The sequence below is a fragment of the Sylvia atricapilla genome, chromosome 11 (genome assembly GCF_009819655.1).
Source record: "Sylvia atricapilla isolate bSylAtr1 chromosome 11, bSylAtr1.pri, whole genome shotgun sequence".
NCBI classification, from domain to species: Eukaryota; Metazoa; Chordata; class Aves; order Passeriformes; family Sylviidae; genus Sylvia; species Sylvia atricapilla.
Genome location: NC_089150.1, coordinates 11495860 through 11510654, shown reverse-complemented (window position 1 = coordinate 11510654; position 14795 = coordinate 11495860). Strand labels below are relative to the sequence as shown.

At 50.4% G+C, this 14795-nt stretch overlaps 1 protein-coding gene across 1 annotated transcript; it reads right to left on the bottom strand.

The window, feature by feature from the left end:
- Positions 1-278: 278 nt before the first annotated feature.
- On the bottom strand, positions 279-12816 carry MCM2 (minichromosome maintenance complex component 2). The gene is made up of 16 exons (XM_066327081.1): positions 12811-12816; positions 12175-12359; positions 11410-11585; positions 10514-10777; positions 9279-9498; positions 8802-9009; positions 7968-8102; positions 7589-7780; positions 6412-6505; positions 5624-5874; positions 5241-5367; positions 4917-5029; positions 4536-4778; positions 3556-3738; positions 2191-2346; positions 279-1312 (listed from the first exon to the last, which is right to left on the bottom strand). The coding sequence occupies exons 1-16, from the start codon at positions 12814-12816 to the stop codon at positions 1202-1204; spliced, it is 2664 nt and encodes an 887-aa protein (XP_066183178.1). The 3' UTR covers positions 279-1201.
- Positions 12817-14795: the final 1979 nt, after the last annotated feature.

Below are 14795 nucleotides of genomic sequence, written 5' to 3'. Positions count from 1 at the left end.
GGGAAGGAACCACTGCAGGCAGGTCCTTGGTGGGAAAAGAAGCATTCATGGTATGGTGCAGAGCAACTGTGTCCTGCTATCAGTTCACAGATGTCCCAACTAGAGCTGAGAGCCAGCACTGGCTGTTCCTACTAACCTGAAGAGCAAATATGAGATGTGATTGTACCCAAACCTAACCCTACAAATCACTGGGCAGCTCATGCAGCATCCAGGATGCTCACTTAAGTTCTTACTTCCACTCTTGGAGGCAGGAGTTACCAAAAAAGGAAACGCTGAAGTATTGAAAAACAAATATATTTAAAACACACATATTAAGAAGATTGCATGTGAACACTAAGCCCATCTTGTCCTCCCTGAACACGTCCAGCTTAGGCCTCCTCCAACTACCATGCCCAAAACCAGCATCGGGTCCTTCACCCTCAACAAATGGATGTGAGAAAGGGTGTTCAGTTTAGGTGTCAAAGATGTCACTTGGATTCAGCTGTAAATTCACACCTGCTGACAGCTACACAGAGATAGCCTCTCCACTCCTGCTTTTGGAGATTCCCCAGCAGGTACTGAAGGAGTTTTCAGTGCCCATACAGATCACCTTTAAGATCAGAAAGAGTTGTTTCAGTTCTTGTCTTCCTCAGCTTCCCCCCTCCTTCCCTGCAGAAACTAAGCACAAGGTCAGTCCATGTGGGCACCTGGGGAAATGTCAAGTGTCAGGCACAAAGGCCTGGAGCAGACAGACTGGCTGGTTCATGGGGAGTTGAAAGCAGTTTCAATTATCACCCATGAGGCGTCACCAGAGATGGGAACAGAGAATCCCTGAGGGTGCTTGCAATCCAAGGGGGATGGATAATGCTTTCCAAATGCTCCCACTTGGTCCCTCCTGCAGAGGAGCCTGTAACAACTAGTGACAAACAAACAGAAAACATGCCATGTATATGGCCAGCAATTCTCTCCCTGCTGTGCTTAGCTACAAGGCAAAATAGTGAAAGAAGTTGCTAAACAGATTTGACAGGGCATTTAACTACTTAATTCTGTTCTGTTTACAAGGTCTTCAGCAGCTCAGCACTCCCTTAATCCATTAGGCACAAAGCAAGCAAGAGGATGTGCAGCCGAGCCCCTCTGGCTCAGGATCCCTGTAGCATTCCTGGAGGGCTGGAAGATGGAGGTCTCATCTCATAGAAGCATGTGGCAGACTCTGCTGCCAGCCTCAGAACTGCTGGACAATCAGCTTGCGCTTCACGTCCCGGCTGAACCTGTTCATCTTGAACACTTCACTGTCATAAAAGGCTGAGAGGTTGTGGATGTTGATCTGCCGAGCCTGGGAGGAGGAAGACGGGAGATAAATGTTTATTTAATCAAAGTAAGAATCATGTGCTTTTCCATAGCAGAGGCTGCATAAAATTTCACAGTCAGCAATCTCTGCTCTGCTCAGCAGGAGCCAGAGCTGCAGTAGCAGGGGAAGACTGCAGGTCAGGAGGAAGGAGCATTGGCAGTGCTGAGCTGAGCCAAGAGAGGATGCTGGCTCAGCATCTGTCTGTTCTCAGCTCATCCTTTTACTTCCACCAGAGCTAGAATGTAACTCCAACCCAAAAGCCCCCAAAACCTCAACCAGTGGGAGAGTTCTGCAAGGGAGACACATCTGACTGGAGGTGGTCACCCTGGCAACATCAAGCTTTGGCTCTGGAAGTAATTACTCTACACATCTGATGCAAAGAGTAGAAAAGCACTAATGCAGGACTCAAACAGTGCTTTAGTGCCAAGCAAGGTCAATATTTTGCACAGAAAGGCCAAGTCAGAAGTGCAACCTTTAGATGAGCAAGGAGAAGGCAAGTGAGCCTCAGGAGGGACTGGAAAAGTTCATACACAGATTTTTCTGCTTTTTGCTTCTTCAAATGCAGATGCCAGGGAACTTGAGTTCTCATTCACCTGCATAAGCACCATACCACAGGATTTACCATTCCAACCCTGAAGCTTTAAAGGGGGGGGGGGGGCGGGATATGAGAACAGAGATGGATGAATACAACACTTCCAAGGAAGAGAAGACAATCCTGATGTTGGGTTATATTGATTAACACCAGTGTTTTTTACAGTATCATAATGCAGGAAGAGAAGTTAGAAGTCTCAGAATGCCTCTGGTTCTGAGGCTGCAGAGAGAGCATGAATGAGTCCCAGAGGCAGCTGATTATAAGCCCATACCTTGTCCACCAGGTCCTTCTCCGGGACTTCTATGGTGTCCTGCTGGGCCCCATAGCGGTTTCTCTGGTACATCACCTGCTCTGCAACCAGCTGCTTCAGGATGAACAGCAGCAGCTCGTTGTTGTCTCGCTTGAATGACAGGTAGCGGGAGAATGTCTAGGAGGGATGAGATGAGCCATGAGGATCGAAACAGTGACACACTGCAGTGCCCAACATCAACCAACCCTCTCCTCCCACAGAGCACACAGGGAACCAAATGACACTGCTGTCACCTGTGCCCTTAGTGTATCTCAAGTGACTACGGCCTTGCCAAGCTGCCACCTGCACATGCAGTGGCAGCCCTCTGACAGCCACAAATCCTCTGCTAACTGCTTTCATTCCCATGTTGAATCTCCTTAGGGGTGCTGGTGCCTCTGGGGGGCTAGCAGTGCACTGCTGGGGGGTTGTGCTGCTCACAGGGACACAGCCATGGAGGGGCTGGCCCTGGGCAAGGAACAGAACAGTTTCTTTTAACCCAGACTGCCCTGTGCCTCCCCAGCAGACGCTCATACTTGGCTGGCTGTTTGAGGCCAAAGAGAGAGGCCACGAGTCGTCCAGACAGAGGGCAGACACTCAACAGTGGATAAATGCCAGCGTATGGTCAGCCAAGAGCTGTTTGGAGCCAGCCCCTGCTTCTCAGAGAACAGGGCAGACTGCACACTAACCCACAGTGACTGCTACCCTGTGGTTAACTGTACCCTGAGAGCCCAATAAAAACATGAAGAAATGAACTGCCTGCTTGGCTTGATCACCTGGCAGCCGCAGCAGCAGGTGCCCTGTGCCAAAATAGCAAGGAAAGTGTCAAAAAAGAATATACATAGCAGTTCTTCTGACTCAGAGGCTTGAGGTACACTCCCTTCTCAGATCCAACAAAGACATTGCCTCATCACAGACTATCAAGGGGCAGTCATTCATAGAACAGTGCCTTGTTTGGGGTCCCTTCTCTAAAGCACCCAGCTTGAGCTGTTGTTATTGCACAATGATTAAATTATTCTAAGTATCCAGATGTTTGAGACTCTGCTATGGAAAAACCTGGGGTCAAGTAGGTAAGGAAGTGAGTGTGGTGTGTGTAGCTGTGAAGTGGCCCTGGTCCCAGCTCAGGTGGTGCTAGTGTGACTGCCAGATGGCTCCTGGATGGTCAGACAAGGAACCTCTTTGACACTTCAGACCTACAGTACTCCACTTACACAGGCTCGGCGCCTGTCTCCACAGGACAGACCCCCGCAGAGCAGGAAGCCTCTTCCCACAGCCAGGGCAGTGCAAGGAGGCTGCACTGGAACCCCTGGGGCCTGGGGTGCAGCCCCAGCCCCCGGCTCAGGTGCCCACCTTGCGCATGCTCCGCATGACACTGAACTTCTGCGTGTCGATGAAGCTCTCCAGCATCACCCTGATGGCCATGTTGACATCATCCTCCACCACGTAATCACGCAGGTGCATCCGGGCGTGTGCCTCAGCCATGCGGATCATGGACTCGATGTGCCGCACCGTGATCGGGATGCTGCCTGTGGCCTGAGGGCAGGGGGCAACACCTTACTGAAGGGTACAAGACACAGGGCAAGACAGGTGCCTTCCGGCCCACGATCCAGCTCCTTTCACCCTGCAGGGAGCTCTCTGCACCTCTGAGGGTGACTCAGGCTAAGGAGGCTCTGCCACCTGCTGGCACGGCCACACAGCCTGTCACAGCTTCCCTGCGCATCTGAATTCAGTACAGTGCAAGGGGATGCTGTGGGGTCACTGTGACACTTTAGGGTCTTTCCGAGATTAACAATCCCGTTCCCTCCAGCAAATTTTAGGAGTTAAAGAAACAAAAAGCAAATCAAAAGAAGGTAGTTTTCCCAAGCTCAAAAAATCTCCCTCACACCTCAACAAATTCCTTTTTCTCGTGGAGAGTACGACATGAGCCTGAGACATCCCACAGACAAAACAGAACGGCATTTCTTACAGATAATAGCTCTCTGTAATGTACCAGGAGCACTTAGATCTGGGTGAATGCAAACATCTTCTGTGCGCCTTCCAGACTGGGTGACAACAAAAGGACTTTGCTATCACAGACACTGCACATGTGTCCAGTCCATCAGTCCACACATCATCAACAGGCAAGACTCTCCACTTAGATGAAGAATCATCTGTTCAGCAGACACTGCAGAATCTGCCAGTCTCTCACAAAACAATGGCACAGATTTTTGTGATGGGAATGGCAAGAATGTGTCAACATATGCTGGTGCAGCCTCAGACTGATTTGCAATCTACCTACAGTTCTTTTGCCCATACCTACAGTTCTTCCCTCCTTTCCTCAGCATTCTCACCATAGACTCCTTCCTGAGGTCACTGTACATCCTGGCCACCTTGTCCTGGTCCATTTGGTTGAGTTTGGGGTGGACCTTCTCTTTGGCGTAGATGATGTATTTCCTCAGGATCTCTTGAGGAATGGGGTCAACCCCATAGGTGTTGGGAAGGATGACCTCGTTAGTGTCCCCATTCACTGCCTCCTTGCTGCCTGGGTGGTGCTTGACATGGCTGCCAACAACAAACCGGGCAAGCATTTCATCCTGCAACAGAGCAGTGCACCAACAGACCCTGAGCACACTCGCTGGACAGAAAAAAACCTCAATGGGCAGCTGCAGCTGAGCATCCCAACAGCAGCACTGAAGCCCAGCACACACTCAGATTCCTGGCACAGCCCTTACCTGCACCGAGTCTACCGTGTCTCTCACCACACACAGGATATCAAATCGAGAGATGATGGGCTCTGTCAGGTCTACGTTGTCTGAGAACGTCAGCGACGGGTCATATCGCCCACCTGGGTCACAGAGAAAATCCAGATCTAACAGGCTCCAAGGCTGGAGCTCTGGAGGAAGACAGACCTCCAGTATGTCACTGAAGACTTTTCTGCTCACTTGATCTGTGCTCCAGACTTGAAGAACCAGGCAGAGGGAAGCTGTGCCACAGTTCTCATGACCATGGACTTATGCTGAGACCCTGAGATAGTCCTGTAGCCTCTCAGCACTTACCTATGGGATTGGCAGCAGCAATGATGGTGCAGCGAGCTTGCAAGGATGTGACAATGCCTGCTTTGGAGATGGAAATGCTTTGCTGTTCCATGGCTTCATGGATGCTGGTCCTATCCTGATCATTCATCTACAGAAAAGCAAGAATGATTCAGAGTGAAACTATGTTTATACCCCACTGCCAAACACACCAAAGGGAATCTGCTCCAGATGCTCTCAAAAGGCACCAAACTGCACTATGGAACAGCAAGGACCTAAGCAAACTGCAGGCACTTTGGTCATCTGGGAGATGTCACCATGAGTTACAGTGTGCCCTCAGTGGACAGAGCTTACAGCTGGTCGTTTCACAGCTAATACTTCCCGGAGAGATGAAACTGTGGGCTCACCTTGTCAAATTCATCAATCAGACAGACACCTCTGTCAGCCAGCACGAGGGCTCCTGCCTCCAAAGTCCACTCCTTGCTGACGGGGTGCCTCTGCACATAGGCTGTGAGGCCCACAGCAGAAGCACCCTGGCCAGTGGTGAAAATTGCCCTGCTTGACGCCTTCTCTACGTATTTAAGAAACTGTGATTTTGCAGTACCAGGGTCTCCACACAGAAGCACATTGATGTCACCACGGACTTTGTGTTTGCCACCTACGGAAGCAATGGGAAAACCATGAAGCAGCTGAGTGCATGGCTTGGCAGCAACCCTGCCCTGAGCACCACAAAGCTGAAGGGAAGGCAACCAGCAGGCATGGCAACCAGTTTACAGGAAAGTTGAGGGGGAAGGAAAGTCAGTTTTGGAGGCAGTCATCTTTGTAAAACAGACCTTCTAACCTTGCTGACACATCCTAACACATCCTTCTAAGAAGATGTTAACAAATCAGGGTGCCATAAGGTCAAACCCTCTGAAGGAGTATTAAACATGACCTTCTGGAGGAGGGATAAAAACTTGCCTGGGTTTGCAGCAGGAGCTGTTTTCAGTCGTAGCATTTTCTACTGTCACACCAGAGTTTTCAGTGTGATAAAACAGCCAGCTCAATCACAGATATCCCTCAGTCTGCTAAACCTTGTCTGTTACCGAGCCACAGAGACAACTCTAACTGCTCTTATTGCAATGGCACAGACAAACCCCAGGCCCTTTGCCCTCCCTTGACTGAGGCAGGACCAAAGGACACAAGTGACACTCACCTGGGTTTTTGGGCTCTCCACCAAAGAGAGCTAAAGCCAAGCCCCTTTTGATATCTTCATGTCCATAAATAGATGGAGCAATGCTGGCAAAAATCTGAAAGGGAAACCAGAGTTGTCCAGGGAATACCAGTTCCCATTCTGAACAGAATCTTGCATGAACATCAGCAAGATGCCATATCCAAAGCTACTCTGAAGATACTGCTGTCTCCAAAGAGTATTTGATTATCCAGGGTGTGAGGGCTTTTTCAGAAGTAATGACCCACCCACTGCTGCCTGAAGGAGCTTCACAAACATGGTGCTGTTGGGGCATGGCACATTATTTAGTCGGGTGCTGGAAGCTGCTGCCACTGCCATGCTGTACAGAAGGGACATCACAAACGCCTGCTATCAGCTCTTGTGAAGCTGGGGACCTTGATCAGAGGCTTACTCACTGCATATGACAGTACTTGAATGGGCTATGTCGCACATGAGTTGTCTTCATAGTCAAATATTAAGAACAACTGTCTTATTTTCTCAAGGGTATTCTGAAAATAACCTGATGCTGGAGACTAATACACTCCTGACTCAACTGAAGCTGCTGCATCCACTACAGCAACAGCACAGCCAAGCCAATGGAGTGAAGTCCCCCAGCACAGAAATTAAATCTGACCCAAGTGAGGTTGAACATGCACTAGTCCAGGAGCTTTGCTCTTCCAAATATTGGATTCAGGTCATAGCATATAGAGGAAGCAAAGATAAAATCTCTACCACAATTTAAGTTAAGCAATCATATCCCCTTTAGGGGACTAGAGATGCAGTCACTGGCCTCAGAACATTTCTGCCACTTGGCTTTTAAGACACAGGGAGAGGAAACTGATCAGATATAAGCAGTGTCTGAGTGTCTCTCACCTGTCTTCTAGTCCTGGTTGTGATGTAGAAGGCTCAGAGAAGGAATGGGAGAAACAGAAAACTTGACCTCCTGAAGTACAAGGGAGGTTTCTTATTTACTTCCCTCCTATAACTGACTCTCAGCAACAGCTGTCTGAGAGCTACAGAAGACCATTCAGAGAGAATTCGGATTTCTGAGCTCCCTTATCCACTGTTTGGCCAGCTGACCCATTTCATTACTTTCTGATCCAGCTACCAGGTGACAGCAAGCTATCAACAGGAAAAGAAGGGATATCTGAAGCTAACTCACCTTCTCCCCAATTTGCTCATCCTTGGACAGACGCACAATCACTTTCACATCTTCATCAGTCAGTTCCCCAACAGCCAGCTTGTTGTCCTTCTTGGCGATGTGGTTGGCCAGGATCACAGTTGCAAACACGGGGAACCCATTGGCAGTGTTCAAGGAGCCATCATAGTTGTTGTGGTAGATCCCTGTCAGCTCCTGGGAAGCCAGAAATGCTGTATCAGTGCCTGGACAGTACCAAACAGCCCCCTCTCCATTTTCAGGAAAGGTTCAAATACATTTGAGGACAACCCCTCCCCATATTCCCACAGATGTTCCCATGATGTCGCTGTCAGTATTCAAAAAATACCCCGTGCTCTCCTGATACTTGAACAACACAACTCACAATCTCATCTCCTGGCTTGCAGCTGTCCACCAGATCAGCGAGGAGAATGGCATCCTTGGAGCGCGGCAGCCTGCCTGCAGCCACCTTCCCAGGGCTCTCCTGGATCTTGATGCGCTGGTAGTTCTGATAGACTGTCTGCAGCAGCAAAATCAAAGTTACCCAGCAAGTCCAGCAGGCGCCAGCATGGCTTTTCACAGGCACCTCAGAGAGAAGGGCCCTTCCAAGATTTACTGTACTTCAGTCAGAAAACTATGGACATGGGAGGATGGAGATGAGGAACAATTCCAGGGTGTGATAGACAACAATGGGGACAGGAATGCACTTTGCTGCATCTCTACCAGTGTGTTTCAGCCTCCACACTGTTTGTCCACCCAAATACCAGACCAGTTCCTGGGAGAAGAATGCTCCACTTGTGATGGTTAAAGGTATCAAACCAAAGAATGAAAGTCAGAAGCTTCACATCAACGATTTTGTCCTCTAGTTTCTTAGCTGACAGATCAGGACAGACTGACCTAACCTGGGAAGGAGATCTGGACAGAGGGTGTCTGCATTTCTAAAATAAGAATAAGTAACTGTACCACAAAGATGATTGTGGCAAAAGATTCAATCCAAGCACCTACAGTGAGGCAGCAAATTACTTCTGGTTGATAAACTGAGTCATTCAGGCCAAGAGCTCAAACAGACCTATCTTCACAGCCCCCTGAATACAGCAGAAGACCCCTCTCCCCACAGGCAAGCTGTTCCAAGGCTGAGAATCAAAGCAGGGCTGTGAGGAACAGGCAGTGGAGCAGGATGAGCAGCCACTCTCATCCAGGCAAGCACACAATCTCTTACCTCCTCCATGTTGATTTCAAACGGGCCAAGAGACTGACACTCTGGACAGGAACCAGGTTTCACCTCCTGGTTCTGTGACTGGAAAAAGGGTCCTAGGATGAAGTTGCACTTGCTGCAGTTGTATTTGACCATGCTGAGCTGAGGCAGGACCCCTGTGCAACTTGTCACCACTCCACTGGTCCGGATCAACTGATTTAAGTGCAGTTGCCTGAGGAAAGACAGAGGTATGCTGGATGCCTGCAGGGCACACAAGGCAAAACACCCTCCAGAAATGCACCACTTGCACCACTCTTGCTGCAAGGCACAAGTTTACCTTAGGGATGGTGAAAGTTCATCCTTAGTGTGATTGTTTTTTTTCTTGTGCTAAGCTCAGCTATCCTGTTAAGACTTATGCAGAGGTTTAGCTCACAGGTGAGTCCTGAGCACCCCAAAGCCTAACTGAAGCCCCATAGCCACTGCTGGTAGTTCTGCTCTTACCTGAGTGACCGCAGCTCCTCCACCAGAGGGAGGTGGGAGATACGGACATGGATCTCCTGAGCAATTCGATCATACTTGGGGTACATGGCCAGCACCACTTCCTTGGCTGCTTCATCAAAGATCTTCAGCATCTCTGCTGGGGCCTCAGGCAGAAAGTAAGCAAGGACATGCTCCTGGGCTGCCAGATCCTCATAGTTCACCACCAGACTCTCTCTGTTCTCTTAAGAAAAAGATAGGGCGAATTTTAATTTCAGTCTGTTCACTCCTCAAGGAGTTTGCAAAAGATAGCCAGAACAGACAAGCCTGTATCCTGCAGGCTGCAGTTAGTAGATCTCTGCACCTTCTCTGAAGTTGAGAGGTTAACAATTTGAAAATGGGTGGAAAACCCTTTTAAATTTATTTCTCTAACAAATTCTTCATCAGTACCAAGCTTGTGATTGTTCCTCTCCAGTTCTGCACAGATATTTCCCAGGCTCAGTGTTCCTGAAATTCAAAAGCTTCAGCCCAATACACAACTCTCTCAGAGACCTCCAGGAAACAGAAGTTAATAGGAGAGACATTATGTGTGCTGAATGGCTGGCCAAAAACCTCCTATGTCCTATGTTCATGGAAATGGATGAGACAAATGCCTTTTATTTCCCAGCTCTATAAAACTGATCTTGTTCCACTGCTCAAGATTCTGCTCAATATAAAAAATACAACAAGTACAGCTACATGAGCTGTTCCTAGATGTGACAGTTTCTGCTTTTAAAACTCATCAATGACAGCCTTAATGACCATTTCTTCTGGCAGTGCCTACACAGAATACAAGGCTGCAACACTGACACAGTTTCCAAAGTCACAAGGTCTATTTGTGTCCCCTTGCTGGATAATCCAGTTTCCAGTGTGAGAAAGTAACTGGTGCAGACAGCAAGCAATTGTTGTCTCTTTCAGATCACAAACTTGCAGACTAATGTCTGCTGCCCCACACATTCTTCTGCTAGCATTTCTATGAAATGAATATTAATGAAGAGCAGACGCCAGGGGCCTTCTAATTAGTCAGCCAGAATCAAAGAAAACAGTAGACATGTTTCCATTATTCATTTATCTCCATCAGCATCAGGCTTTCTTAAAGTGCTGATTCAATGCCTGGAACAAAGAGGGCAGGCAGCAAAATATCCACCTCTGTACTGGATCACCACAAAGTACTGTAGCCCACATAAAGAAAGAGAGAGCCTCCAATGACCCAGCCCTACCTTTGCACATGTCACTGATCCTCTCCTTGAAGACATTGTGCCCATGTTCATCCACGTGGGTCTTCAGGAAGTTCTTGAAGCGGTGATAGATCTCAAGCCGGGGAGCTGCCATGGAAACCCACTCCCTCACTGAGTGCCCTTTCATGTCTTCCAGGTTCTCAATGCTCTCAATCATGTCTTCATCCTCGTCTTCCATGCCTTCAGCAGCTCGCTCTGCCAGCCGCCTCTTCCGTGCAGGACGGTCTTCGTCTTCATCGTCACTGTCTAAGGGGTGGGAGGAAAAACTGTTCAAGATCTGGGATTCCCATTCCCACTCTGTGGATTAGTCACAGTGGGACTGCATAGGCTGTGGAAGTAAAGAGGTCACAGCCTGGGATACAAACCAAGAGACATCCCAGGGCCGGCCTAAATCCAGTTCTAGACTTGTCCTATATCTTCCACAGCATAGCTAGGACTTTCAGAGTGTGAATTTGAAGATTTGTATGCAACAGCACACATTCAAATCCATTACTGCACTGGCAAAGGAACAAGCTGAAAGTGCATCGAAGGCTGTTCCATCCAGCCCACAAAGCCTGTAGAGGAGCACCAACACCAACAACTCTACAGCATACACTTGGTAGACTCCCAACCCTTTGATACAGGCCCAGGATCCTAACTTGGTTTCAGCAGTAACCAGAAGGTCACCAAATGAGCTCCTAGGAAACCCAAAGGAAAGGGATCCTGCACTGGGGAATCCAGCCAAGCCCACAGCCAATGATTTCTTTACGAGCCCAGACACAATCAAGCTCTAGAGACCCCCCTATTAACCTGAGACCAAAGAGCCCAGCTCCCCCCGAAGGGCTAGGCTGTTACCAAGCACACAGGGTGGGCACACCTGTACAGCCCATTGCACCTACCGTAGAGCAGCCCCCTCCTCATGCGGCCCATGCCCTGCTCCAGCTCGCGGTCCCGCTGCCTCATCACGCGCTCGGCGGCTTCCCGCTGGCTGGCAGTCAGCTCCTCCACGTCCTCATCATCCAGGGCCAGGCCCTCTGCTTCATACACATCCAGCTCCGGGATGGGGCGGTAGTCCCTAGCACACACACACAGAGCAGGGAATCAGGCCAGGAAAGCGATTCAGCAGCCCTTCTTCAGCTACTGCTGGGTAGACACCAGGGCAGTTATTCTGCAGCAGGACAGAATGGTGTTGAGCAGACAGGCACTTCCCAGTGGAAAATGTCCTGGAGTAAAGGGCTCCAGCAGCATGGCTAGGAATGCAAAGGGCTCCAGAACCATGGTTAGGAATGCCAGCATTCCAGCCTTTGTGTTGCCAAGTTCAGCTTGCTGGGAGGCCGTGCTGAGCAAAACAACATCAAAATTTGTGCCTACAGAATTAAAGAGCTGGGCTGAATCCACATCACACATCCAGGCAGATCCTGGTTTACTCTACCTGGACCATACTTGGCTCAGTTCTCCCAGAAGTCAAAAGACACCATACAAATGACACCATACTCTGACCTTTGTCAGCCCAGCAGTTCTTCAGGCCCCGCACCCCAGCCACCAGCACAGCAGAGGGACAGACAGATCCCACAAGGCCAGAGAGCTCCTCCCACGTCTCTGGCTGCACTGACATCCCCAGCACCCCATCGCCTGGCACAATCCCCCCCGAACGACTTTCTTACCTTTCCATCCCTTCCCCAATGAGCTCTTCCCCTTCTCCCTCCTCTTCGGGGAGCCCCTCGGTCCCCAGGAGCCCCTCGGACTCATCCTCGAAGGGAGGCAGGTCCCGACCGGGGCTGGACGTGAAGGCATCGCCGCGGCGGGAGCTGCGCGCGGGGCTGGTCACCGCTGACTGCGACTCGGAGTCCTGCAAGGACAGAAGGGAGGGTGAGGGCAGGGGGCCGCAGGGAGAGAGAGGGCTAGTGCCTCCAGTGGCCTCTGCCATGCGGGCCGCGGTCAGGAGGGGCGTATACGGATCGCCGATAAGTTATAATAATTTGCCCCCCTCCCGAATGACAATCGAAACACACGGAAGGGGGAGACACGGGTAAATCCATCCTCCGAGCGCAGCGCAGCCGGAGCGGAGGGAAAGGGTCCGACCCTGCACCGGCCCGGCGCTCTCCTTTGCGGCGCCGGACGCGCGGGAAAATTCCTTCGGCGTTTCGGGAGCACCGCCGGGCGCACCCACAACACCCTCCCCACCCCGAAATCCCCTCTGGACCCCGCAGGGCCGCAGCGCCAAGTGTCCCGCAGCGGGGAGGACCCGCGGGGGTGGCACCCCAAATGAAAGGCTCCCCCAGCCCGGCCCGGCCGCTCACCGCCATCACCGCCGCTTCCTGCCCCGCCGCGACCCGCGCGAAAACCAGCCCACGTGGTCACAAAAGCGCGCGAAACCTCATGAATAACAAACACCGAGGGCCCCGCCTCTCGTGAATATGCATGAAGGGGCGGGAGCCTGGAGCGGGCGGGACACGGGACACGGGACACGGGACACAGGAGCCAGGGCCACCCCGGCCGAGGGGCCTCGGGCGGCTGGTGGGCGGCGCTTGCAAACTTTGGCAAACATGTCCCTCTGGGCTCGAGGGGTCTCCTCCTCCCGGGAACCCGAGTCACGGCACAGATCCCGCTGCTCCCGTGCTTACGGCTGCCTCTTCGGCAGCAGAAATCAAGCCTGGGTTGACCGGGTTTGCCACTGACCCAATTAAATCATCTATCTGATTCTCGCTGAAACTACAAGAGTGGGAAGGAGGTTCTGGCATTTTGTGATTTTTTTTTTCTTGCTGTTTGGGAGGGTTTTGTGGGTTTTTTGGGGGGAAGCTTTTGTTTGGTTTTTTGTTTGTTTGTTTGGTTTGTTTGGTTTGGGTTTTTTTTTTTTTTTAATGTGAAAAAATGTATGTGCTGAAAGCATCAGGGGGCTGATCAGAGCCGTTCTGGAGAACAGACTCATCTGTTTCTCCAGCTGTTCAGTGCAGCAAGCAAACGCCATTTGTGAGAGGAACTGAAGAAGAGCACCTGTCCCATAGAGACTGGAAGAAGAATTAAGAGATACAAGCAATCAATGGGCTGATGTTTGGCAAGGAAGTGGCCTTCCAGGCCACAGGGTCTTGCATAACAGCACGTGATTTAGATTTTGGAGATCTGCATTCACTGAAGGGTTTCTGACCACTAGGTAGTATCAGGCTATTTCTGCTCTTGGCAGGACTCAGGTGTGAGACAATGACCCTAAAACATGAGACACCAGAAGCAAAAGTGACTGAAGAGGCAGCTGACAATCTGAAATGGATCTTCCAGGAGACCAGCTGGATGATTCAGGCTGGTACTAATATAGCAAAGCAGGAGCATCATGATAAAAATAGGAGAGTGGCTCAGCCTCTTCTCTGTGACACATGACAGGGAGCTGGCTGGTGCTCGGAGTGAAACAGACACAGGGACACCTACAAGATGCTCCCACTTCAAAGTTTCTAGAGACCACCGTGGGCTTGATGATCTTAGAGGCTGCAGAATCACAAAGGTTGGAACCATGGGAAGGTTCAGAACCACAAAGGTTGGAAAAGATGCTCAAGGCCATGGACTCCAACTATTAGTCCAGCCCTACCAAGTCCACTACCAAAGCATGTCTCTAAGCACCACATCACCGTGGTTTTGGAACACTTCAGAGATGGTGAATCCCCCACCTCCTCGGGAAGCCTGTTCAATTCTTGAGCACCCTTCCAATGAAGAATTCTTTCCAAATGTCCAGTCTTTTCCAGCCCAAATTATTCAATAGCTTAAGGGAAGGCAGCCCAGGACCTGGCTAAGGTGGTGCTGTCTGACAAGGCCCAGATGACACACTGTGATAAGCCAATGTCACCACAGGGTGCCACTGTCTCTCCAGGCACTGGAGAGCTGGATGGACAGACAGATTTTCTATTTGTCCTTCTTGGAAGACCACACACCATGTCCATATTTTCACTGCTAACTTTGGGTGCCACGTACAAATATTCCTATGTTTGCGCTGGGATGCTCTGTCTCTTTGACAAGAGCTGAGCTTGGACAGCTAAAACCCCCCTAAAATCAGGCTGCTGCCATGCATGGAACAGGGCTCCTACTACACCAGAGACGTGGACTGGGTATCTGAGAGGGCTGAGATGCAGATGGGGCCCAGGCTGCTTGCTGGGGTGACCTCACCTGAGCACCAAACTCCTGAATATCCAACCGTACCTCTAGGATTTTGCAGACTCGTGGCTTCTTGCTGCACAGAAAGAGCTCTAGGGACTGAATTCCCCTTGGAAAAAAAGGGCAGAGAAAGAGGACTGCAGTCCGG

Bases quoted from the DNA above. Each gene is read 5' to 3' on its own strand.
- MCM2 (XM_066327081.1), bottom strand. The intron at 9,010-9,278 runs GTAAGAGCAGAA...GTCTTTCCTCAG, and splicing joins GAGGAGCTGCGGTCACTCAG to GCAACTGCACTTAAATCAGT. The intron at 5,875-6,411 runs GTGAGTGTCACT...TTGCTTCCGTAG, and splicing joins TGGAGAGCCCAAAAACCCAG to GTGGCAAACACAAAGTCCGT.